The 25,757-nt window shown below is 37.1% G+C and overlaps 1 protein-coding gene across 4 annotated transcripts in view; it reads right to left on the bottom strand.

Annotated features, from left to right (window-relative positions):
- Positions 1-25,757, bottom strand: part of ATP11A (ATPase phospholipid transporting 11A) — a 125,405-nt gene that overhangs the window by 36,460 nt on the left and 63,188 nt on the right. For all 4 annotated transcript variants that reach the window (XM_082767909.1, XM_082767910.1, XM_082767912.1 and 1 more), the window contains exons 3-9: positions 15,470-15,559; positions 14,377-14,457; positions 10,764-10,871; positions 7,450-7,578; positions 6,517-6,620; positions 3,451-3,501; positions 1,117-1,181 (exon numbers count right to left, since the gene is read on the bottom strand). In XM_082767909.1, coding sequence (XP_082624035.1) covers positions 1,117-1,181; positions 3,451-3,501; positions 6,517-6,620; positions 7,450-7,578; positions 10,764-10,871; positions 14,377-14,457; positions 15,470-15,559 — 628 coding nt within the window. The remainder of the gene's footprint in view (positions 1-1,116; positions 1,182-3,450; positions 3,502-6,516; positions 6,621-7,449; positions 7,579-10,763; positions 10,872-14,376; positions 14,458-15,469; positions 15,560-25,757) is intronic.

Raw genomic sequence — 25,757 nt, 5'->3', positions numbered from 1 at the left:
CTCAGAAAAATCTAATACTTAGTGAAACAAGTGATCTTCTGGTATTACTGAATTCCTGCTAATAATTCAGATTGAGACACTAACCCTCAGAAGATTAAAAACAACTACAAAAAGCTGTAAACAAGGAAACGGATTTTAAGGGCATATTAAATCAGCACCCCTGCATACTGATAAAAATAATATAGTTTTGGATATGGATCATACTGGGGTAATGGCAAACACTGCATGTGTTACACAGACCAGGAATAGCCACTTACACCTCTGCCTGATACACAATTTAACTGAGATCTCAAAATCATGCTCTCAAGTTTATGTAAATGCTACAAACTAATTGTATTAGTTATCTACTTCAGATACCAATTCAAAGCAAAGAGGGCAAGTTTAAATTAACGTATACTTATAATGCTTTTTTTGGAGAAAAAAATCTAAGATTTTGATGTTTTAGGCTGAGTACTTCATTGCTATTTAGGATCTTCTTTTTTGGAGTATGGAAGTTGTATACGATAGAGGATGACTTGTACCCTTGTCCCTTTCATTACCAGCAAAGGGTTGTTTGTAACACTGCAACTATAACACAGTAACTACCCCTACCACTAGGTTCGCTTGAAGAATGTCAGAAACATGTATTCCATGTTGTGCTTCCTATTTCTGCTGAAGTATTAAAACACTTCCATGGAATGAAGACAGATCACACAAACAAAATACAGTGACTAGTGGAAAGTCTAATTTTGAATCAGGAACTGTTTAGGTGGATTTTTTTTTTTTGATATCATCCTATTTATAGATACCTGCCTGTTTTGACAAGTGAGCAAAACAGATTTAACACTTTTTATCAAGCTTACTACCTTGTTTGGAACAACACTTATTCACAATGCTTGTTCAAAACCCAAATATTTACAGGAATAATTTGTCTTTACCCCTCCCCAAAATCTCTATAGTCATGGAACATCATTAATACTAATTTTATTGCATTTCTAGAAACACCAAACTTTACTGAAAAGTTGTAAATCAAGTGATTCAATAGAAATCATATTCTTGGTAGCAACTCTAGATTTGTAACTTTGTTTGATGTCTGCTTATTACTTCAGCATTCACCAAAATAACACAAATATTTACCAAAGATTTTTTCTGTATTCTTTAAAGTGGCTCCTCTAAGGAGCAGATTTTCGGATCCTAATGGCCTGTAAAAGACAAACATTACAAAATGTAAGTATTTAGAAAGAGACAGCAGGCCTTAATGGAAGCCATCTAAGACAGGAAAGCAGTATTACTCAATTAATTTTATGTTGTGTGAAAAAATTAATAGGTGGTACTTAAAGCACTTAAGTGAATATTAAAAAAATGTAGATACCTACAATTAAGCTAATAACCTCACAGTCCAAGTCCAGTATTAGCAATTTCATTTTAAAACGTGTTGAGAAAACAGTAAATTCATTTCAACTACGTATGTAAATACCCAAATAAAGATTCATCATCCTAATTGCAAGTTACTTACTTTTAAAAATACTAATTCATGTCTTTTTTTAGGCTTATATAAATTATAGTTTCATTCATGTTAGAGTTACTTATTAAAGACAGTATGTTCTGCCCTTTCATTTCAAGTATAAATGGTATACAAGGTATTGCTTGAAATTTACTGTATACTTTTCATAGCATAAAGATGAATATAGGTAAAATAACTTATTGAGAAGCAGGAGGAATTACTGTAAAGATCTTCATAGAGTCTAAAATAGCATTTTGGAACGTATGTAATACAATCCACCATGGGAGTGCAAAAACAAGGACTTCTTTACAGACAGACAACACGCAGCATTGTACAGATGACATTTTAAAGTATTGCCAGACTATTTATATAGCAATGGAAAAATAAAAAAAAAATAAAAAAAATAAACTCAGTAGTTTTGGATGTTATTCAAAGAGTTCAAAAATAACAAAAAAAAAAAATAACAAATCAGGGAACTCTAAAACAAAAACCCCAGGGCCATATCTCTGATGTTCTGATGTAAAACCTGCTACGAGTTCCATTTAAACCAGTGGTGTGATGTTACGTGAATGATTTGGTAATAAGACATTGTATCCCGATATAGTAAAAAATGCCAACAGTTCTACTACTAGCGCTGTCCAAGGAATACTAGCCTTAATGCCACAAATTCTCTTCTTGGTCACAGTGTTGCACACAGAGCAGGCTATTGCTGTTTTGATTAAAAAGGAAAGTGCTCTTCAGAAAGAAGAAGGAAAAAAAAGGCAGTGTTCACAGCAGACTGTAGCAATCTACTATTAAATGATGCATCACTCAACACAGAAAGGACAGGAGGATCCTCAGGAAAGGATACCTCCTGCCTGGAAGCACGCAGCTGTCACTGCAACAACTCAAGAGGCCAGGGCTCTGCCTGACCCTCTTATCTCGGAGACCCCCAAGCAAGAATATAGCCCAGAACAGCTGAGAGGGACACGATCTGCTCTGGATGGTGACAAGAGATTTTTACTGCTTTGCAGTGCAGTCATAGATGTTTCCTTTGGGATCACTGACATGCTCAGCAGCCAAATTTTCCCTCCTCTTTGCTTACTGAGATAGAAAATTACCTATCTACAGACACACTGAGTTTAAGAAAATACTTAGCCAGAATGAATTAACTTCCCACATGCTGGGGCCTTGGATATAATCCAAGTGAGACGACTTTCCCTCCTATTGCTTTGCCTCTTTGTGGAAAGAACCTGAACAAAAATCGGGTACACAAAGTCTTTTCCTTGCTAGTACACAGAAGATCTTATACAGAAGAGACATGAAGACTCATGACACATTTGTACTGCTTTATTTTTATTCTCTATTTGCCATACAAAGAATGTCCTGGGCTACACTAACTGCTCCATGAGGAGAATCTACCTCACTCACTTCAGGATGAAACTTATTTGCACCGGAGGAAGACCCTTCTAGGTGCCAGACCCAGGATAACAAATCATCATTTCCTATACAACATATAAAGTCCATTTCTTTGGATGTTGCCTTCTTGAATACACACAACATTTAAGACTTCTTAGACAAATGTACAAATACAAATCCACCCCTCAGTAAAACTAAACATGACGTTTGGTATGTTCAATCTCCCCGAAGAAGAGAAGGAAGAAAAAGAAGATGACAAAGAAGGAGAAGAGGAAGAAGAGAAATACAAACACAAAGACCCCCTGCTAATGCAACAATATTATCAAAGTACTGTCAAAATACTCACAACATTTACAAGCTAAATACATACCAAATAAAAGCTCAAGGAAAAAGACGAAATATTTATGATATACACAATTAAAGTGTATAGACTTTTAACAGAAAAATACTTTATATCAATAAGACAAGACAGCACAATGTTGGTAAAACAAAAGTAATTCTCATTATTGATATCTTAACAATCAATCCCAACAGTGATTACATGTGTAGAAACTCTGTATTTTCCTTACCTTGCAGTAGGCTCATTACTATCATGGTAAATATTTATTCGACCAACAAATCTGCAAGGGAAATATACCAGCAGTTTTACACCAGAGCTAATTTGCGTATTGCTATGTATGTATCTCTCAATATTTCAATTTTTTTAATGTACAAGGACAGGTAATTCTCTTTATATACAGGTCATATATATACAAAGAAAACTGGAAGAGCAAAAGCAAGTTATCAATAATTCAGTAACTGAAGGGGAAAAAAAATGCAAAGGCAAATGCTCACCAACCTCCATAAATAGACATCTCCAAGCAACACAGACTACCCCCTGCCTGCTGTTATCTTGCTGAACATGATATGAATATGGCACTGAGTACCCCTCTGGTCAGTTCAGGTCGTCCGTCCTACCTTCTTCCAGCCTCTTGCACAACCCCAGCCTACTTGCTGGTGGGGCAGAGTGAAAAACAAGGAAAGCTGGAGAAATGGTTGGTAAAGACCATGCTGTTATCTGTCACATCCTACCCTTATGGCAGGCAGTTCAAAGGCACTACCAAGTAGGCCCTACAGCCCTGCAAGGAAGAAGTTTAAAGTATTTCCTTCCTCCTGCATTCCAACAATGGCTGCTGGAATAGCTAGAGAGCTCTCGAAATACCAGGTAACTGTTCATCAGCCAGAGAAGAGATCACTAAAGTTCCTGAAAGCACCAGGTTTCTCTGTTTTTTCACCTACGAATACCAGCTGGGGTGGCCTAGAGCAGTGGTCTCCAAACCTAATAGATCATGCACCCCTATCAGTAAAAAGTTTTGAGCATGCACCCCCACTATGTCTCCTTATAAACTAAATATATGTACTAGTGTATTAGTACATTCTGTACATGATAAAACATACACAAAAATAGAACTTAAAAAAGGATGAGATAAAAATGAAATACACGGTATTTTAAAGATTATCTTATAAATTGTACAAAAACCTTTTAGAGCTAAAATTTATTAGTAGTAATATTCTTAGTGAGACCTACATGATTTAATATACTTCTTTATTTCTGAAAATTTTGGTTTAACACTTTGTGATTATTGAGGATTTTTTTCTAGTACCCTCGAGGAGAATTAAGCACACATTTGTACTTAAATATAGAAAGATTTAATGAACAATGCATTGGACAAAGTCCCATCACCACAAGCAGACTTACAAGGAGTCTGCAAAGATTCATCATTCCCTGTATACATTTGTGTCAGCACCAGTCACAGGAGGGTCGGCATCAGGCACCCTAACACAGTGGTAAAGCAGCATTTTTGCTTTTAAGGGACACATTAAGTGTGTTTATTTTTTTCTAATGACAGACACTTTTTTTCACAGAAAAGGTTAGCGAATTCAGAACACTTGCCCCTTTGTAAAAGAAAAATACTTAACACCTCCAAGTGTGACAACTCTCTTAAGCACTTTGCCAAAAGAAAATCACTGTACTTCTGTGAGGTACAGAAGATTTTCATGGTCACTCCCACCCTAGCTCATTACAAAGCATTGAAAAGATTCTATTTAAAGGTCTTGTTTTAATGAAATTAACCAAACAGATGATTTCCTGTAGCACTTCGTGCAATTCTGGGTCCAACCTCCTACTGCAATAGCTTGTCTATGACTGATGCAGTGAATGAATTTCACTTGTGGTGCCAACCTTACTCTGGGATCCTTTTTCATATCAGTAGAAGTAGCTGCTCCATAAGTAGTTATACTTGCACATTTTCTCTATAAGACATTGTTTTTATTAAAAAGTCATTTGTTCAGAACATATATTCTCTAGTATATCTTTATTACAGTAACTCAGAGACAAAAAAAAGTAGTTCTTTATGTATTCCATTATTGAAACAGAATCTAGAAATACCTTAAGCTACAAAATATTAGAAATATCTGTACTTTCAGCCAACTGTACAGCAATATCCCACACTGCATAATTTATTCTAATACCAGGTTCTTTAGATCTTCAGCAGTGTTTCCTGTGTACCTTCCAACAGTATTTGCTGGCAAAGGGCTGTATTTCATTTTGTTGCCATATTGTTTTCTCTATTATTTCAGCCATCTTTCCTGCAGCAGGAAGAACGAGTGTTTCCCCGATGATATATAGCTTTTCATCTTTCACTATTCAGTAAGAAAGTTCAAGAGAGTCTTCTAAAGATTTGTTATTAAGTTTACCGAAATTTTCTAAAGCACTTTCTAAAATATTGAGTATCACATGACTTTAAACATTGCTGAAAAAAAAGCTGTGGAAGTTTGTCTTCATGTTCTGGAGGCTTAGCTTTTAATTGTCTTGATAATTGTGATGGCTTCATACAATCATTATGTCAAAACACAACATGCATGTAGGGTGGTGTTCATTGTTAACAACAGCAGATGTAAATCTATCTTTCAAATAGTCTTCACAATTTTGAGTTTATTTGGCCAACTGCTAATGAAGAGCTCGTAGTAAGAGTAGAAGTGTTCGCTCTATCATTTTCTTGTCCTCTTGTGCTTGTGTTATTAGTATTAGCTTCAATCTGCAGCTTCTTTGCAGGAATCTTTTTAAGCCACTTGTCCATTTTTTGAGGGTTAGTTTAGTTAGAACTAGACAATATAATCTGTAAAACCACTTAACCAGGCACACACAAACCACAATGCTTTGCAATACACTGAAAGTGAACAAACAAGTTTGAGTGCCTGTCAACCTCTCTGCATCATGGAAGACTTACTCTTGCCCCAGGATACTTCTCAAACCGTGGACCCTCTGACATACAGACTGAATGAGGGTGTCAGGATCAATACATACATTAAATATGACTAATACTTGATTTCTTTCTTATTTTTTTAGATTGAAAAATAAACTAAGTAGAAGTTCTAAAATTTCCTTCGCGCACCCCAATGTCTTGCACACTCCCTGCGGTCACTTTGGAGACCACTGCTCTAGAAGAGACCACTGAACTACCTGCACGGATGGTGACTAAATAGATTTCAAGCTCACTCTGGGGCCCACTCTAACCATGCAGATGCAGACAGGATCTTTTAATGATGATATTGATAGGGTACCTTAAATGAAAGAGATAAAATTACTTTCTTACTTATAAAGGTCAGGCTGAGGTTGTTCACATTCAATGGTAGCATGTAATGCATCAATTTCTTCTTCACTGTGAAATGCCTTTGTATCTTGAACAGCATAGTGAGTCTAGAATGAATAAAAAGGTGTAAATAAGAACAAAAAGAATATGGACAGATATACAAAATATTAATATGCATATATAGTTCAGTGTGAAACATAGTTACTAGCTTTCACATAAGAGCTAATATTTCAAATAAGATGCACCTTTAAATGTTCCTTATTGGGAAACTTTCTACATTATATGCAGGTACTTTGCAATGTACCCACAAATCAGGTTAACACGAAATTTAAGTACAAAATATTTTGTGAATTATCTCTGTAAATTGCATGCCTATACTGAACACAGTCAGAACTGCAAATAAATATCACAGAATCACAGAATGGTTTGGGTTGGAAGGGACTTTAATGATCATCCAGTTCCAAACCCCTGCCACAGGCAGGGATGCCACCCAGTAGACCAGGCTGCTCAAAGCCCCCTCCAGCCTGTCCTTGAACACCTCCAGGGATGGGACATCCACAACTTCTGTGGATAACCTGTTCCTTTGCCTCACCAACTCTCAAAGACTTTTTTCCTTATAGCTAATCTAAACCTCCCCTCTTTTGCTTTAAAACTGTTCCCCTTGTCATTATCAATATCTGCCTGTGTAAAAAGTCGCTCTCCATCTTTTTTTTATAAGCCCTCTTTAAGTACTGAAAGGGTGTTTGAATCTTTTCATAGAATAGTGTAACTGAGAAAAATTTAGTCAACTGTCAGAAAGTTATATGTCAATGTATCTGCTCACAAATATATATTTGTTATACCATGTCCTGTGTTAAAAAAAAAAAAGCAAAATGTAAACTTTGCCTTAAAAAGAAAATATAGAACATTTTATTACCTTATAGAACATTTTATTACCTTATGACTAGATTCACCATCCAAACTAGCTGTTGTAACAAAACATGTTCCATCTTCTCTACTACTGGAGAGAAATATTAAGTCACATGGGAATGTTTCATCTTCTTTTACCATCACAATGTCTCCAACCTAGGGGAAAAAACACTTATCAATCCTGTGTCACCTCAAATTTCAGATTTCAAAACCTATTCAAAAATTAAAATATTTTAAAAATTCACCAATTTTCTTTACACCAGGATGTTACCACAAGAGTAAAGAACTACAGAAATATCTCTGAAAAAACGAATTACACCTTGTGAAATGAATCAGGCTTGTAGTACCCTTCCTCTCAGGATCTCAAGCCATTTTGCAAGTACTGTCTTTTTCAGCTTTGCAACATTATTTCAGAAATGGAAGATACTATCCTTGTTTTAAGAATAAATACAACAAACCATCTTTTCAAAAATAGCTGGAGATGTGGGCTACTCTCATTGGTTCTTGAGCATAAGCATCTCAGAATGCTATAATTAGAGACAGTTGAAAAAACTAAGAATTCCAAGTCTGCCAATGAAAACAGGATAGATTTTCAGCAGAATTTGTCACTAGAAGTCCATCCCATTCTTTATCCATTTAAAGGTGCACAAATTAATTCTCGTTAATGCAAACATAGATAGCATGTTACAGTCTGTTAAACGGCATCATGGAACAACCAACCAACTATAAATTTAAAAGATAACTGTAAAGCCTCCTTTTGAGAAAAACAGCCTTTGATAAATTTTTGGAGCTCATCTTTTACAAAGGAATATAAAAAATTTACAAATGGTAAAGATATAGTATATGTTTTAAGAATATCAGTTTCAATTAAAAGATAGTAATTTTGGGAATTTTTCATGTGACTCAACATTTGCTAGATATACCTTTAAGTCATAATTCATTATCATAAGATTCAGCTTAATCATTATCCTCATGATACTGCTGAATTCTAACAGCCCTAGCAGTCTGGCCGAGTTCAGTTAATTCTAGTTAAGCAAAATTGTTTAAAAGCAATCAGCAATAGCAACAGGTAAAAGTAAAATTATGATAGCATTGATACAATTTACTAAAATGTATTGAAAAACTAGAATGATGATAAAGATTTAACTTCTTGTAGATAAGCATAAGGTTTAATTAAGGATGTGATATGACAATTGGGTACTTCATGTCTAGGAAAAAAGATATACTTTTATGAAAAAAAAAAGGAAGTCTTGGGCTGTTCAAATATAGGAAGACATTAATTCCCTCATATACTTCCTTTTGATTAAATGATTCTTCACGTTTCATTCTGCAGACCCAAGGAAATAAGGCTACACAATGAGAGAGTGAAGTGGTAGGTTTCTAACCAGAGGCAGCGAATATCTTGGCTGGGGCCAGCCTGAACAATATGGAACCTTCATCCTGAAGAGCAGTGGAGCCTGGCTGACTACTGCATAAGTTGCCTTACTCTTCTAAGATGTGTCTCTGAGAGAACTTGCCTTTTTGCCACATAATCATTAAACATTAAATCATCATTAAATCATAAAAACAGTGACATGGTAAATTATAATAAAGCACTCAAAATGAGAACTTATCAAAAGCAGATAAAACACTGTTAGGGCATTATCTTGAATAAACTGTTAAAAGACAGAGAGTCCACCTACCAGAACAAATTGTAAGAAATTGTAATTGTCATTAGTTTGATTTTGCTAGCCCTCTTTACCACTGAAAATATTCATTTAATTGTCAGCTAGCTAAAACACAGTGACACTGAAAATACACATTGGAAAATGTTGTATCGGAATTTTCAGATACAACTCAAAGACAAGAGTCCTCTTAGTTTTGATTTTCACACATCATAATGCTGAACAATCCTTATTATTTACAAATCAATCCATGAAGATGTTCTTTGTAAGCTATGGCATACAAATCAGTCTGCAACCCAGGAGCAATCTATAATATAACAACCTATTAAAACATAAATTAATAATCTAAACAATTTGCAGTAGAAAAAAAGGCAGGAGTCAGGAAAAAAACAGTAAACAAAATACCAACAAAAAGGTATCTTCTTAAAATATAAAAGGTGTTTTTTGATCCATTTGCTAATGCATCAGTTAAAAAGAAATCTCATATTTCATCATTTTTGTAAACTTCATGTAATCATGTAATCAAATGTCCACAGGCTTTAGGGGCTGAAGGATCTGCCTTTATATGATTCAGTCTGTTTTCTTGCATAATACAGGTCAGAGAACTTTGCCCTGTTACCCATAAACAGATATCCTCTCTACACAAGTATTTCCTATGCCTGCCTCAGCTATCCTTTAGTTTGTTAAATACAATCACTGAAAGGCAAAGAACCGGGGAGAAATTGAGAAAATACGGGCAATAGATTAATTACTGTAATACAAATTCCAGTTATGTGGTACTTCACCATTTTTATTTAGAATGGATAACTGTTTAGGTACACATATGAAATACAAAGCACATCATGTTTTTTTATTGCCTGGAAGCTCTAGGCAGAAGTTATCACACTCAAAGGAATGGAAAGCAGAAAGGAAAGCAGAAAGGTTGTGAGCCCTGAAGAGCTATTTATGCCCAAACAGGGCAGAGCAGAAAAAGATATTCCTAATAGAGATATGAGAAATAAGGAAACCCTAAACAAATATCTATCATATTTGCTGAGTTCTAAAGATTATAAGGATGGCAAGTGCATCTAAGCATCAGTAAGAGAAACAAAAAAAAACAAACAAAAAAACACAAAAGACACATTTATTTCTGAAAATAACGCTCAAAAAAAAAAAAACAAAAAAAAAACCAAAAAACAAAACAAACAAACAAAAAAAAACAGGAAAGGAATGCAGAAGCATTCAGAAGCCCAATGAAGAGGTTGTGATTTAATGGGTAATGAAGAAAGTATTCTGAATGTGTTGTATTTTCTCTATAAGGAATAGGCAAATTGATAGGGTTGACTATCATAATTGGGCTTAAATAACTTACTAATGTGCATACCCACAGATAACTGCAAATGGAGAAAAGACAAAGGACAAGTATCATGAGTGAAACATTCATTAAAAAACAGAAAATGAAAGCAGTAGTTATGAGAGAAGAGTTAAAGCAAAGATAAAGCAGAAACTTGTCTAACTTCTTAAAATACTTTTCTCAGAGGCATTCAATTAAAATTTAGTTTATTGAAGGTCTATTACCATGAAATGTAATAAATACATTTTCTACACTACATTCCTGTGTCTTTTTTTTTATTTATTTTTACTAGAAGTTCAAAGTAAAGCCTGACTCCTGAAGTCTATTAAGTCATAGTTACTTACTCTCAATTTTCGGCTTTGCTTTCTAACCAGTTTACCATGTTGAATGAAATGAACAGGGCATTGGTTCATTGCATTGTCAGCTTTATGTCGAAGCCAATCTTCATAACCCTAGAAAACAGTGAAATGGAATGACGCAGTGATGCACATTTGGCTATAAAGACACAGAACAGCTCTATCTTGCAACAAAAATTAAAAAAGTAAAATAAAATAATATATCATTAACCAAAATAAGGAACATGAAAAGATTTTCGCTAGAACAAATGAAATTGAGATACGGTCATGTTGGACATATGAGAAAGAGCATTCACGGTTACAATTAATTTACAAAATTATATATTTTAATGAAGACATTTTGATAAATAGGGATGTCTATAATATAAAGAAAAAATTCTGTTTTTTAAGTGATTGTCTTTTGTTCACCATTTATTGACTCTTTAGTAAGTGCAAAGTACCTACAGAAGTTGCTGCTGAAAAGGTAGAAGTGGAGAAAATATATTTTGGAAGACTGGGACTCCATATTGAAAGATGATCAAGTGAGGCCATGACTGAAGATGGTCATATTTCCTGCCTGTTGTTCAATTATGTCAAACTTCTTAACCCTACATACAATTTATTAATACTGAAGAATTTTGTTTGCAGAGACTTTGCAGGCTAACCTATTTTGATTGCTCAATTATCTTATGAATTTGTGTTTTATAAAAAAAAGTCAAAGTGAAAGACGAAGAACCTTTAACTTTACATTTGAAAGGTCCTGCAGTGGGTTAAAGACTGGAATTGACAAATGCCTCAGTGGTTAAGAGATGGAAAATACTACTTGTACTCCATAAAAAGTTTAAATCTAACTATCTTGGGCACATTTGAAAATCAAGTGTGGAACAAGGGTATCACTACCCTGAATGCTCTCAGAGATAATATGGGAACTCACTTTATAACTCCAGCATAATACAGAAGCTGGTACAGCTGTTCCAGCAGGCCCCAAAGTCTACACCAGCTGTTTGAAAAAAGACTATGGGGGAAACAACTGCAGTACTATGCACAGCATGTCATAATCCAGGCTTTGATGAACCACTGTTGAACTACATTAAGACTTTTAAGTGCAACAATTAAAATAGTAAGAGTAGGAAATTATACCTAAATTACCAGCCATTGCTTTCGTTTGCCATGACTTTTGCTCATCAAGAGATGAATCCTATGACAGGATATACTCTGTGTAGTTAGCACTACAAAGAAATGAAAACACTACACTGTAGGTTTTTTTGAAAACTAATGTAGGAAAGTTTTGCATTTAGTATGAAGACAATGAAGGTAGTCAGTATCCTATTAAGGGACAATCAAAAACTACCCTCTGTAGTGGGTCTGGTTGGGATGGAGTTAACTTTCTTCATAGCAGCCCAGTGTAGTTATAGCCCAAACATTTGGCGATTGTTGAACAGGGCTTTCAGTGCATTGAGGCTTTCTATCCAACCTCCCTCCTCCCCAACGGGCCGGTATGCTCTGGTTGCCAAGAGGCTGGGAACTGACACTGCCTGAACAGCAGACCCCAACTGATCAAAGGGATATTCCATACCAGTGTGGTGTGCTCAGAAAGAAAAACTCAGGGAAAAGTGGAGGATGGGGGGACATTTATGGTGATGGTGTCTGTCTTCCCAAGCAAGCATAAAGTATGGTTACACCCTGAGCTTCAGGATGTGGCTGGACATCTGCCTGCTGATGGGAAGTAGTTAATCAATTCCCCTTTTTACTTTGCTGGTGTGCACAGCTTTTCCTTTCCCTATCAAACCATCATTAACTCAACTGATGTGTGTTTTTGCCTTACTTCTCTTTCTCCCCATCACACAGGAGAAGAGATTGAGTAAGAGTCTGCTGGCCAGGGTCAACCCACAACATCCTCATTTTTGTTACAGTTTTAGCCATCATAGTCCTGGAGCATGACTCCAGATGGGTAATACAGAACCCCCATATAGAAGTTCTGAGATAAAATTTGGACCATTCTGACATTGGACTATTCATAGACATTGTCTTGATGTCTAATTTCCTCATTAAACTTTTTTTTTTTTTCCCCCAAAAAGACAGAATATTAATACTGAAGCACAAAATAATAGACCTTTCTTCTGCCCATCAAGAGTATTAATTCCTTTGAGTGGCCCAGTAAAAGACGCTGAACATCACGCTGCTTGCACAAATTTTGCTTACACATTCACGTCTTATTTGCTGGTTTTATCTTGCTGCTATGTAGGAAAAATGTTTTTTGTCTGGGCCCACTGACAGAGTGAAGATTGAACCATGCAATGAAATTCACTGAGCCACTACGTTCTTACACTGATGTCTGTCATGCAAGAGCAATTATCATTAGATTGGACTGAAGGCAAAAAGCCAAACAAATAATAGAAATACTCTAAAGACCAATATCTGTGACTATTACTTTGGAAGCCCAGAGTTTTAGAAATTGCTCTGTGGCTATACTGAAATGGTAATGAAGTAAATGAAAATGAAGAATGTAATATGTACAGCTTATAAACTCACTTGCTAATTTAAATCTAGTAAAAGTTTTGATGAATTAATTTTGTACTAACAAGGTTTATGCAGGATAAAGTATTCTCTGTCCTTCTCCAGCTGGCCTGAAACTACTGAAGTCAACAAATTTGGGTCCAGCTCAATCAACAGATATGCAACCACACTCATTCCTGTTTCAATTCTGACCCAGACCAAGCTCTGATAATGCATAGGTCTGATCACTCTGTCTCCATATGAATCACAACACTCTGTATTCATCTGTGAGTTCCACTAATTTCAGTAAGATTCTATCTATATTTAAGTGCTCATGTTAATTGGAACACTGCAGCATTCGGGTTCCAGGTGAAAAACTACCTAAATCTTTTCCTTTTGGTAGCACTAGCTTGAGAATGAAATAACAATCCCTTACCTGTATTATGCAATTTAAATCCAACAAACCAACTTTTATTAGGATCTTCTATACTCAATGATGTGGCAGTAACAGATTTCTAAAAATTACTTCAATTTTATGGATTAATTTTCACATTAAAAATGAGATAACACTATAACATTTTTTCATGCTAATCTGCAGAAAGCACAGCAGCTATCACTACCAACTGTACATTACCATCAGCATATACTGAAGATGATCCAAAATAATTTTTATTATCTCTTCATTCCTTAGAGGCTACAGAAATCTCAAAGGTAAAAGAAAGGAGATTTATCTAATAATTTTTTCTTGTTCTTACTAAACTCATTTTGAGCCACTGTGGAAAAATGTAACAGGATGTGGAGAGCTACTCAGACAAAAGTCAAAGTAAACACACAAGAGTGTTGAGTAAACACAAGAATGTAAATGATTCCTTCAAACACAAGGAATTATAAAATAATTTATAAGCTTGTGTTGAGCTTATAGTGAGCTTATAGTTGAGCTTAGTGAGACATCATCATGTAACAAAAAACTTCTACTTTAACTACATAAGAAAAAACTATTTTCCTGTCAAAGTTCATCACAATAATTCCAAAGGCATTTCCCTGAGACAGTCTAACACAAAAAGATGGGGTTAAAGTAACATGCTAAACAAATACAGAAGTTATCTTTAGTTTTACTTTTGCTCACCTGTTTGATAGCTGTTACAGTGATGACAAATAAAAGTGGAAGTCCGCTTGTAACTGGACTAGTAGGTGTATCAATAATTAACTGCAACAAAAGGAACAAATATCTTCGGGTTATATTTTTGTGAATGTAAGCAGTGAACTAGTCAAACAAAATGTTTCAAGTAATGTTTTCACCAGTATGTTACAAAGTACCAAGGACATTTAATTATAAGGACATTTAATTATAATTAACAGTACTTTAATACAATTTTAAGGATTTTAGGGAGCTTTGGAGGCAAAACCACTGAGCAGCATTTGAAATCAGCATACTGCCGTTTTCACATTATACAATACAGCTGTTCTTAAGCACGCAAGCAGTAAATCCTGAAATACTGAGCTGTGTCTTCTGTAATTATATAAGAAAGAGGTAGAATCCAGAGGAAATTAAGTTGTTCTTAGAATCTGCACAGTTTTTCTTTCTATGCAGTCTAGTGTGTCAAGTGATAGAACTTTTCACTTAACTTTTATTGTTTAATACATTTAAGTGTTGTGAATGGTTCAGAATAAAGACACCGAGAAAGCAGCAAACAAATTACTTGAGATAATAATTACAAAACCAAATAGTCTATGTATTATGCTAAGCAAGAATTATATAAGCATCTATAATTTGTTTTCTCTACAGGCCTTGATAAGTGTGCAGTTGAAAAATTTCTGCCATGGAATGATTCTGTTATAAAAAAATGTAACTTTCAGCATAACTAATAAAAGTTTATTATCAACATAATTTATAATAATGGTTTTACTAATCTGGATGCATTTTTTCTACAAAATAAAAAATTTAAAATGACACATTATATTCAACTTAATTAAGACATGCCTTGCCATTCAATTATCAAACCAGGGATGGTGTCAATTTTTCTTTAGGTTAGACTCATATTTACAACCTGGGAATGAAATAAAACCCTTTTTGTCAGATCAACAATTCAAAAACCTATCCAAGTTCACCCATTTACCTCCCCAATCATAAAAAACACTGGATTTTTTAACCCTTTTCAGTTGTTTGTTTTTTTTTAAGGAAGAATACAGAAATTTATTTAAAAATGGGGATAGCTTACCTGAACAAGAAAAATGATGAGAAAATAGAAGTTAGCTATTCTTCTGAACTGCTCAAACAAATTTTTCGGTATAAAGTTCCAAAATGTGTACTGAAAACAAATGCACAGATTATCACTGTTTGTGAGAGAAATATTATTCACATCTTTAGTTCAAATAATCGGACAAATTCAGAAGTCACAATCTATGATTAAATTAGACTAAAAATTGTCTTATTTTTGTTACTTTATTAAATAGTCCACTGAAATGGAATATTAATTGAAATCATGTATTCCTGGAATCATATCATTTGTGTCAGGTAGGACTTTCTGAACTGTGATAGTCTTGGTACTAGGGATTTAAAGTTTTTGAACAGTAACAATGCTCATTCAGAGATTCAGCTCACCTGAAGATATCGAAGGATTTTTAAAAACATCTTAGTGGCTTCTAACATTATTTTTAATTCATTTCCATTTTGTACACATGACTTGAGGAGGTAGGTGGCACTCTGAGAGGTAACTACGAAGTCATAGCATGCTGAGTACTACGTAAAAGTTGCCAGCCCCTGTTCCTTGACTTTGATGCAAACATACTTCTCAAAATAAACTACAGCACTGCATAAGAGTACATGGCTGGATATTTCTCTATTCTTACAAATACCTAAAGCTTAAAGAAGTAAGAAACAGTATATAAAAGTGCAAACTGAAAATGCAAAAATTTCAAAGGAAAAAACATAAAAATTAAGGAGGAAGGTCATTCCATCATTTAGTCCCTTCCCTTGGCCACAGGGGGTTTAACCTTACTTTGCTTATGCAGCTCACTGTGTAGCTCCCAAAAACTGGATCAGAGCATTGCTTTTTGGAATGCATGTGAAAAATGCCATCTAAAACTGAGTGAAAATGTATGAAAAATGGCTTAAGAAAAGTAACACTATTATCTCATTACTCAAATTCTCATTTGACATATCATAAAATGACAACTCCAATGTAACTTTTGTTTTGAAGAAGACAGGCTAAGAAGCTTATTTGCTCAGATTACAATGATTCATACTGTTATGCAAATTATTCCATGTGATATACATCTGAATTTGGCCCTGAACACAAAGACAAGGTCTAGAAGGAAAGTACCTCAGTTCCATCTGAGGGCAAAAAGGATCCCCAAGAAACATGCTGCCTTTGTATGTGAAACCCCTACCATGCAGACTATAGAATCATGGAACTTTTTATCACAGAAAGGTTTGGGTTGGAAGGGACCTTAAAGCCCACCCAGTTCCACCCAGTTCCACCCACCTCCCACCAGCCCAGGTTGCCCAAAGCCCCATGCAGCCTGGCCTTGAACACCTCCAGGGATGGGGCAGCCACAGCTTCTCTGGGCAGCCTGTGCCAGTGCCTCACCACCCTCTAAGGGAAGAATTTCTTATCTAACACAGATCCACCCTCTTTTAGTTTAAAACCATTGTTCCTTGTGCTATCACTACACTCCCTGACAAGTAGTCCCTCTCCTTCTTTCTTTCCTGTAGCACCCTTTGGATACTGGAAGACCACTGTATGGTCTCCCTGGAGCCTTCTCGTCTCTGGGCTGAACCTCAACTCCCTCCGTATACCCTCACAGGAGAGGTGCTCCAACCCTCTGATCAGCCTTGTGGCCATCCTCTGGACTCACTCCAACAGCCCCATGTCCTTTTTACGCTGTGGGCTCCAGAGCTGAATGCAGCACTCCAGGTAAGATCTTGTGAGAGCAGAGCAGAGGGGGAGAATCACCTCCCTCACCCTGCAGGCCATGCTGCTTTTGATTCAGCCCAGGATACAGTTGGCTTTCTGGGCTGCAAGCACACATTGCCAGTTTGTGTTAATATTTCATTTACCAACACCCACAAGTCCTTCTCCGCAGTACCATTCCCAATCCACTCATTTCCCAGTCTGTACTCATGTTAGGAATTTTCCTGAACCAGGTGCAGCATCTTGCACTTGGCCTTGTTGAATTTCCTGAGGTTCACGTGGGCCCACTTCTCAAGCCTGTCCAGGTCCCTCTGGATGGCATCCTTTCTTTCTGCCACATCAACTGCATCACTCAGCTTGGGGTCACCCACAAAGCTGCTGATGGTGAACTCAATCCCACTGTCCACACCACTGACAAAGATGTTTAGTAACACCAGTCCCAATACAGACCCCTGAGTAACCCTTGTATTTGTTTGGGTTTAGAGCTTGCACTTGCGTAGCTCATAGGAACAATATGTTCTTTTTCTATGATGTCCCCAAAATCAGTATATTCCAAATATTCCCTAAGTAAGCACTTACCCTGCTTAAGAAGTTATTTAAATATTGTATCACCTGTTCGCAAGCCCAAACCCCTGCAAGCATACATGCAAGAGCTGGGAAACCAAGTGCTCTCCTCTTGCAATCAGAATACCTTCACCGGGCTGGAATGCTATTCACACTGCCCACTCCCCAGCTACTTGCTTTGGCTGCAGGATTTTAGAAAGAACTGGTTAGACTTGATCAAGAATTTTCCTTGTACAACGGTCCCAATCGTTTAAAGCTGCTGTTGTGATACGTAGCAATACAGAGAAGGGAAGTCCCACACATGATTTCTGCCTGGTAGTCACAGACAGCAGTATCAGCAACAAGGAAACCCATCCCTTAGGTAATTTTAGAGATATATACATCAGTGAGAAGCTGAAGTGGTGATAGTGATACAGACACACCAACAAATTATAAGTTAGCACACCACTAGAGCTGACTGCTGTGGTGATCTCACCAGCACTCTTTAATGGCTACCCACAGCAATAAAGCTCCGACTGGTTGGTTTTGTACCTCTGATGACTGTAGGCATAGATTGCAAGCCACAACAGAGGAATCTGAATAATTTATTTTTTCTTATTTCTCCATTATTAAAACACCAGATTTCTTCTTTAATGTCTGAAAATGATATGCATAAATCATATGTAGTGTAACGCAACTTGAACTTGTAATTCCAGTCATGGAAAGACAGGATTATGTCAATCACAGCTTGAGATGAACCTATTCAGAATTGGGTTTGTTGCCTTTTCATGCACACATAGAGGGAACATGCTAGGTTTATAATTAGAAGAATGTATCCCTGGACTGCAGAAATGATGCCAGATCTTTTACGCCACATTTTTGCTTCTCCAGTGTTCAGAAAACATCCTAAAAAGTGAAACAACTTAAGAGAAGGTTATCACGTGAAATCTTCCCAGAAGCATTACTATTGTAACTAAACAAAACTAGTGGCTAGGAAGAGGTTTAAAGAGGTTTCTAACCACTTCTTTGTTACCTCTGGCCACTACGGTTTGACAAACAGTTTAAACCTACAAAATAGCTCCCTCTTGCAAAAATATAAACTCCACCGGGCCATGTAAAGCGTACTTTGAAGTGTCATCTTCAGTTACTTTATATCATGTAAATGATGGTATGTGAGAATGAAGTGATTATAGTAATTCTGTATTTTCATCATTAGCTTTGATTAACTACAAAATTTTGTCTAATTGTAATGGATTTATTTCCTTATGAATCTTTACTTGCAGAAAAGAACAAAATAGGTTTCAGTGAAAAACTGCTTGCATTTTTCTGGTTTGCAATAACTTTCTGCTTAAATGTGCTAGTGTTTAAACTAAAGATGTGCTGGCAGCATATTTTTGTGAGACGAGATATTTAAAACACCAGAAAGCCAAGTAAGTTATTTAAAACAATCTGTAAAAAAAGTTTGAATGTTCATCTTTATCCAAAATATCTGATCTTCCTTATATTCCAACTTCCATCTACTGCTTTCCCAGTGAAGCAGTGCTCTTTCCTGCAGCTTCATCCTTCCTCACCATCTCTCTTACCTCAATAAATATGAACATACTGGGAGCAGACCATTTTCAGAAAATCATAGAAAGGTTTGGGTTGGTCGGGACCCTTCAGGATCGTCTAGTTCTAACCTCCCCATGCCATTGGCAGGGACACCTCCCACCAGACCAGGTTGCCCACAGCCCCATCCAGCCTGGCTTTGAACAACTCCAGGGATGAGGGATCCATACCTTCTCTGGGCAACCTGTTCCAGTGCCTCACCACCCTCAGCAATGAAAAATTTCTTCCTTATATCTAATCTAAACCTACCCTATTTTAGTTTAAAGCCATTCCCCCTTGTCCTATCACTACACCCCCGACAAAGAGTTCCTCCCCAGCTTTCCTGTAGCCCCCTTTAGGTACTGGGAGGTCACAATGAAGTCTGCCTGTAGCCTTCTCTTCTCCAGGCTGAACATCCCCAGCTCTCTCAGCCTGTCTTCACGGAGGAGCTGCTTCAGCCCTCTGATCATCCTCGTGGTTGTCCTCTGAACTCACTCCAAGAGCTCTGTGTCCTTCTTGCGCTGGGGACCCCAGAAATGAACGCAGCACTCCTGGTGCGATCTTGTGGTACTGGAGCAGAGGGGAAGAATCACCTCCCTTACGCTGCTGGCAACGCTTCTGTTTTCCTCGAACCTCATAAATTTTTAGTATAATCCTTCATTATACTGGATTTCAGACATACGAAGTACACCTTTATTCTTCACAGAAGAAGTAACAAGTTTTGAAAGATTTTAGGCAAGAAAGAAAGATCGCTAAGATGCCTAGACACATCTCCCCCTTTCCTCACTCCCCAACCGCCTGTAGCTCAGACCAGGATCTACGAATTGAAGGTTAACATTTAACCACCACAATCACTCCCAGGAGAAACTACAGAGCAACTGCCACTCAGAACAAGATCTCATGACTGTATTCAAGGCACTTTCTCTACTCTAGCAAGGCAGGAACAAAGTAAAAGCCTTTGAAGAAAAGATGTTAAATATGTTTTTAATATCTCAGATTGTGTGCAGGTAGAGAGCTAATACCACCTGATATCCTCTGATATTTTCTTGTCACACTTTCTGTAAACTCTGAAAAACATTGTGAAAAAAGGGTATACATAAAACTGTAATTTGCTTAACGGAAATAATGTATCCAAATAATTATGCCCTTGAAGCTTGTGAATTGGGGAAGGCTTAACTAAACTTTTTTAATAGCTGCATAAGAGAGATCAAAGGACATATGAATTTTGCATACAAGATGCAATATGTTAGACAGCAAGTAGTAGAGCTGTGTTCATCTCTACAATGAATAGATGCATCTCAAGCACTGAGCAAGGAACGTAAAATCAGTCTGTCTTAAGTCAAAAGAGCATAATTTCAGTAGATTTTCTTTCAATTTATTATTGTGATAGTACCTGCAGGGCTGATGCATTTCTGTAACTGCGTGCTTGGTGTCCTTATTCATACCTCAGCAGTATTCCCACCTACAGGCACCTGCCCCATCTTACCAACTCTTCTATCCTGTCACTTTGCTAATGCCTTGTTGGCTTCCAGCCTTGCTAGAGCCAGTCCCATGGATTCAAAAATATGAAATACGGTCCTCACAACAATGAACTGATTTAGTTTTAAACTTTGCATCTTGATCTTTTCATTTGATATCTCCACTTCAGATTTTTGGCTCACATCTCAAGCTTCTCTTTTCATCCTAAAACACAAAAACTTTCTTAAGTAAAGGTTTCTCGTGTAATTACTTGATATAAAATGCTGGAGCTGTAAAACAAAACAAAACAAAACAAAACAAAAAAAGCAGCACTCCATTTTGCATTATTGAATTCTATCAACATCTCGATTTTTTACAGTGTATTTTTTGTATTTGTTTTCCAATAGTTATTGTCTCCCTGCTAACCTACTCCGATCTCATATTCTGACACTCCTTTCCCTCAGTACTACTAGATATTTTTCACTGTTTTTTGTAGGTGCTTAGAACTATTCTGCCAAAAATTTTCCTGTGTTGCTTCAGTCCTGGTTTGCATACATCCTGCTGTGCTGAATTCTAAATCCTTCTGCAAAACAAGATCCACCTTCAGGAAAAATAAACTCAGGGAAGAACAGAAAAAAGCTAAACAATAATGCCTGTAGTCACTTCTACGTTTTAAATGTCTTTCTTTTAACAAATCCAGAAATCTGCACAAGACTTAAGCGTGATCATAGTAACTTCAGTATCGCTAATATATAGATTTTTATAATACCTATCAATTATCTGGGGATTATATATTCTTAAGCTGCCAGTTTACCAACTGGACACATGTATGTGTGCATATATATGCATATATAACTACATAAATATTACGTACATATACATACAGCTATCCTCCTTCAACAGTATAGATAAAAAGAACTGATCAAAGGTTTGACCATTTCTTTAAAATTAGTTTCATTTATATCAGTATTATTTTTTTAAACAATTTGTCAAAGCTTAATAGATCAGAGAATTGGTAGAGACAACTATAATAATAAGTGTGGAAGAAGAAAATCAAGTTAGCTGAAATCCTAAGCACTGAGTCCAGGCCCGTTTATCTCCAGAGACTTGCTTTTATAACTGTATCAGAAGTTTGCAGCAGAACTGATCCATGATATTTGATGTGCTAAATCAGTCTCATCTCTCTCCCTTCTTCAGTCAAAAAGTTTCAGTCACCTATACTTACAAAAAGACTCGATAAAAATGGAATTGTGATACCCACAGAATTCTGAAAAGTACTTTGTGAGGCATAGAAAGCAACTCTGAATGAATATAGAACAAGCAGTTAGCTGTATTTTAGTAAAAGTATAAACTTGCACTTCATCTGCCCACTCTGTGACTCCATTAAGGGAGACACCCTTCTTTCTCCCCACCACATGATGTAAGGCAGGTTACATCACATCGATCACAGTAAACTCTGTTAAATGTAGGGCTTTTGCATGTGACTAAGAGTCACATGTATACTTGGAGTGCAAAAATGAAACTGATTTGGGGAAATCAGTTCAAATGGTTTGCACGCATTCAGGGTCTCTCAGGTCAAGGATAGCAAGCATGCAGGGGAAGGCTCTAATGCCCAGTGAGGCGCACACAGATCATGACAGTCACAAATTTGATCTCTTTACTGTCAGACTAGAGAATGTAGGAGCGTGAATGGACAAACATTTTGTCATAAGGTTCCTTAAAAGCAGTTACCAGTAACATAGGATTCCTACTACAAACCAAGAATTGTATCTTTCATAGCTCTCTCTTAATTTAGCCAATTTCATCAGATTAATCAGATAAATCTGTATCTTCAGGAACTCCTCTGACAAACACATCCTCTAGCATCTGAACAATTATTCAATTACAGTTAAAAAAAAAAAAAAGGCTTACAGTAAGGATGACTGTCTAAAGATAAAAGTCTCAGAGAGCATTAGCAAAAGAGATGTGAAACTATGAGCACAAACAAGCTTCACTTTCTCATACGTAAAGTGAAGGGAATTACACCCATCCTCAAGCTTTCTTCCTTCTTCTCCCTTACCCCCTTACCCTCCCCCCTAAAGTACTGACTACATATTTGTATGAAAAACTTCACTCTGCCCCAGCAATGAGTAATAGATAGCTGGTAATCCTGGACTGATTCAGTGGGGTGACAAATGGCTTCTCCTGCAATACAAGAGGGTTGCAGGGAGCCACTATTCTGGAAATCCCACCCAGAAGAAGATCATGAAGATCCTGCAGCTCTTCCTAGTTCTCTCTAGGTACTGGGGGTTTTCCCTGAAGAAAACTGCATTATCACACATTCCATCCCATCACAGGCATTGCTGCCCATCAGCTGGCACCAGAGAGCGAGCCCATTCATTTAGAAGGATGAGACCATTTACTCTTCTTTACTGCTGACAGCTCTTCCCCACTCACCCTTAGGGACAGCTGGGCAAACCTTACTATTTAACTCTTGCAGCATCAAATCTGACCTTCTGCATCAGCCAGCGTGGCTGTGAGCAAGTGCAGTGCCAGGGCACAAGGTGGAAGCTCTGCATTATGGCTGCTTTTAGAGCAGATCAATACGTCCACACTGAAAGGCACACAAAACTTCCCCTGCACCGGTACCTACCCACACACATTTCTCTCTGCCCCACAAGGCATGCTGTACAAATATTTGCACTTCACACAGATGACCATGCCAGTTCCCAGCGTGGGCTTGGGATGCTTTTTTTGAATTTCAAATATCACTGCTCAGGGCTGTGTTTGAACTCCTCAACTTAGAGCTGCTGTGTCACGTCCCTGCAGAGGCCAGACAAATCCTCAGTTATGAAGTATGACCTTGGAGAGGTCTGGGACAGCCCGGGCTTCCTCGGGGTTCTAAGTAGCACTGTAGGGTGAAGGCATTTTAATATTTTAATAAGCTTCAGAATTAAGATTTCTTCCAACTATGGCAAAAAAAAAGGAGAAATTAGAGCCTTGCTGCCTCCAGTCTTTGTGGTTTAATAACATGATGCTGGAAGGAAGTGCTGCATGGAAGCAAGCATGAATGTCTGCTGGAAGAAGGCAACATTTCGACATCCTCTGAAACATGCCAGAGTTACTTAGCTTTATTTATCTATTAGTCACTGAGATCGAGATGACTCACAATTAATCAGATCAGCACTGAAAGTAGCTAAGCTTCTGCTTCCAATTTGATAGGACTCTCAACACGCAGCATTATCGTTTCAGGCGATTCTCATACAAATCAGCGTTTGGATCTGTATTTGAAGAGAAGCGCCAAGGAAGCATGCAAGCAACAGAAGAGATTTGTGAAACAAAAACGGGCGTATTCTGGTCAGTGAACACTGTCATAAAGCATTTCAAAGCAGGAGTTAGTAATAGTATTGTTTTGCCACCCAGAATTCACATTATTGCTTCCTTTTAAGAACCTACACAGGAAATAAAGCTATAGTACCAGGCTGCATTTCATAATTCCATATAACAATTTAAACTGGGTGAAATCTCTTTGCAAGGACAAGCTCTTCAAGTAACTGTTCGGCATCCACTGTAGAATCAATTTTGCATTTCAGTTGTAGCCTTGTCCCTCTACTTAAAGCACCGTCTTTCTGGAGGCTTAAGCTCCTCTGCTTCCAGTTAAGTGACAGAGGCACAAGTGTCTTTTGTAGCTGTAAAAACTTCACAAAACAGTAAAAGTTTGCCTTGGTGAACCTGTCTAACTGCAAAAATAGTATGGACTGATTCCCCACAAACTGAAAACAAGAATGAAAGTTATGTTAACATGGCTTCCAAACCCAAAGTTTTTATAAATCTCTGAGTGGTACAGAAAAAAAACAATTAGTCCTCCTACAGAGTCCCCACTATTCTTAAATTTGTCGGTTGTTTGACACACTGCAACGTCTGATCCTTCACTCAGGGATCACTCACTGTCTTGGCATCTCTGACATTTCTAGTTCTTGTGGTTCCTCCTCTAGGTTCTCTGCCTAACATGGTGAGCAGCTGCCATTAAACATGTTCTCACAGAACTTCTTTAACACTGCGCTCTCCAAGATTTTAGTTGTCTACACAACTTCTCCTCTGTTCAAGAAATACAAATGTATTTATCCAATTAGTCTTTAGTTCACTGAATCAGCTAGAACTGAATTTGCAAATACCTACTTCATCTACAAATGAATGAGATTCCTGAAACACAGCAGTTCTATGAAAATACCACATCAACGTCAGGGAAAGGAAATTGAATGTTAAAAATTACTAACAAATGAAAAAATAAAGACTTACACCATTGTATAAACCCACAATTAGCCTATGCATTGAAAGCTCTGTGTACTTCACAATCTTAAAGCTCTACAGCTTGCTTGAGAAAAGGTACAGACAAATCTGAGCAAAGGCACAAACCAGCTTCCCTACAGGATTGCTGAACAGACCAAAATTATTCAGCTTGAAAAGGAATATGGCAAAAGACCATTAACAGAGTCAAGAAGATAAACAGTATAATGGCTGTTCACAGATTCAAGAACTTGTAGTCGTCATATGAAATGAGGAAGTGTGAATTTCAAAATGAAGGTTTATAGTTTTATTTGGTGAACACTTCTACAGTTTAACTGGGCGTTAACTACATATTCTGAAAATACATGGAGGTTCAAAATGCGCTGAAGAAATTCAGTCTAGAAATTCATTAAAAGCAATTAAATACAAAGTCATCACTTTTGGCTCACAAATGGCTAAATCACAGATCAGCAAATACTAACAGAGCGTGGTGAGGCCCTGGCACAGGTTGCCCAGAGAAGTTATGGATCCCTCATCCCTGGAGGTGTTCAAGGCCAGGCTGGATGGGGCTTTGGGCAGCCTGTTCTGGTGGGAGGTGTCCCTGCCCATGGCAGGGGGTGGAAATAGATGGTCTTTAAGGTCCCTTCCAACCCAAACCTTTCTGTGATACCAAGATTCTACTGAGGGCAAGTATCACTCTGTGCTTACTTGTCCTTGCTTTCTTCCATAGGCGTCTACC

The sequence above is a fragment of the Aythya marila genome, assembly GCF_965140915.1.
Source record: "Aythya marila genome assembly, chromosome: 1".
NCBI classification, from domain to species: domain Eukaryota; kingdom Metazoa; phylum Chordata; class Aves; order Anseriformes; family Anatidae; genus Aythya; species Aythya marila.
Note: the sequence above shows the minus strand (reverse complement) of the source record. Positions and strands in the feature narration are given on the sequence as shown.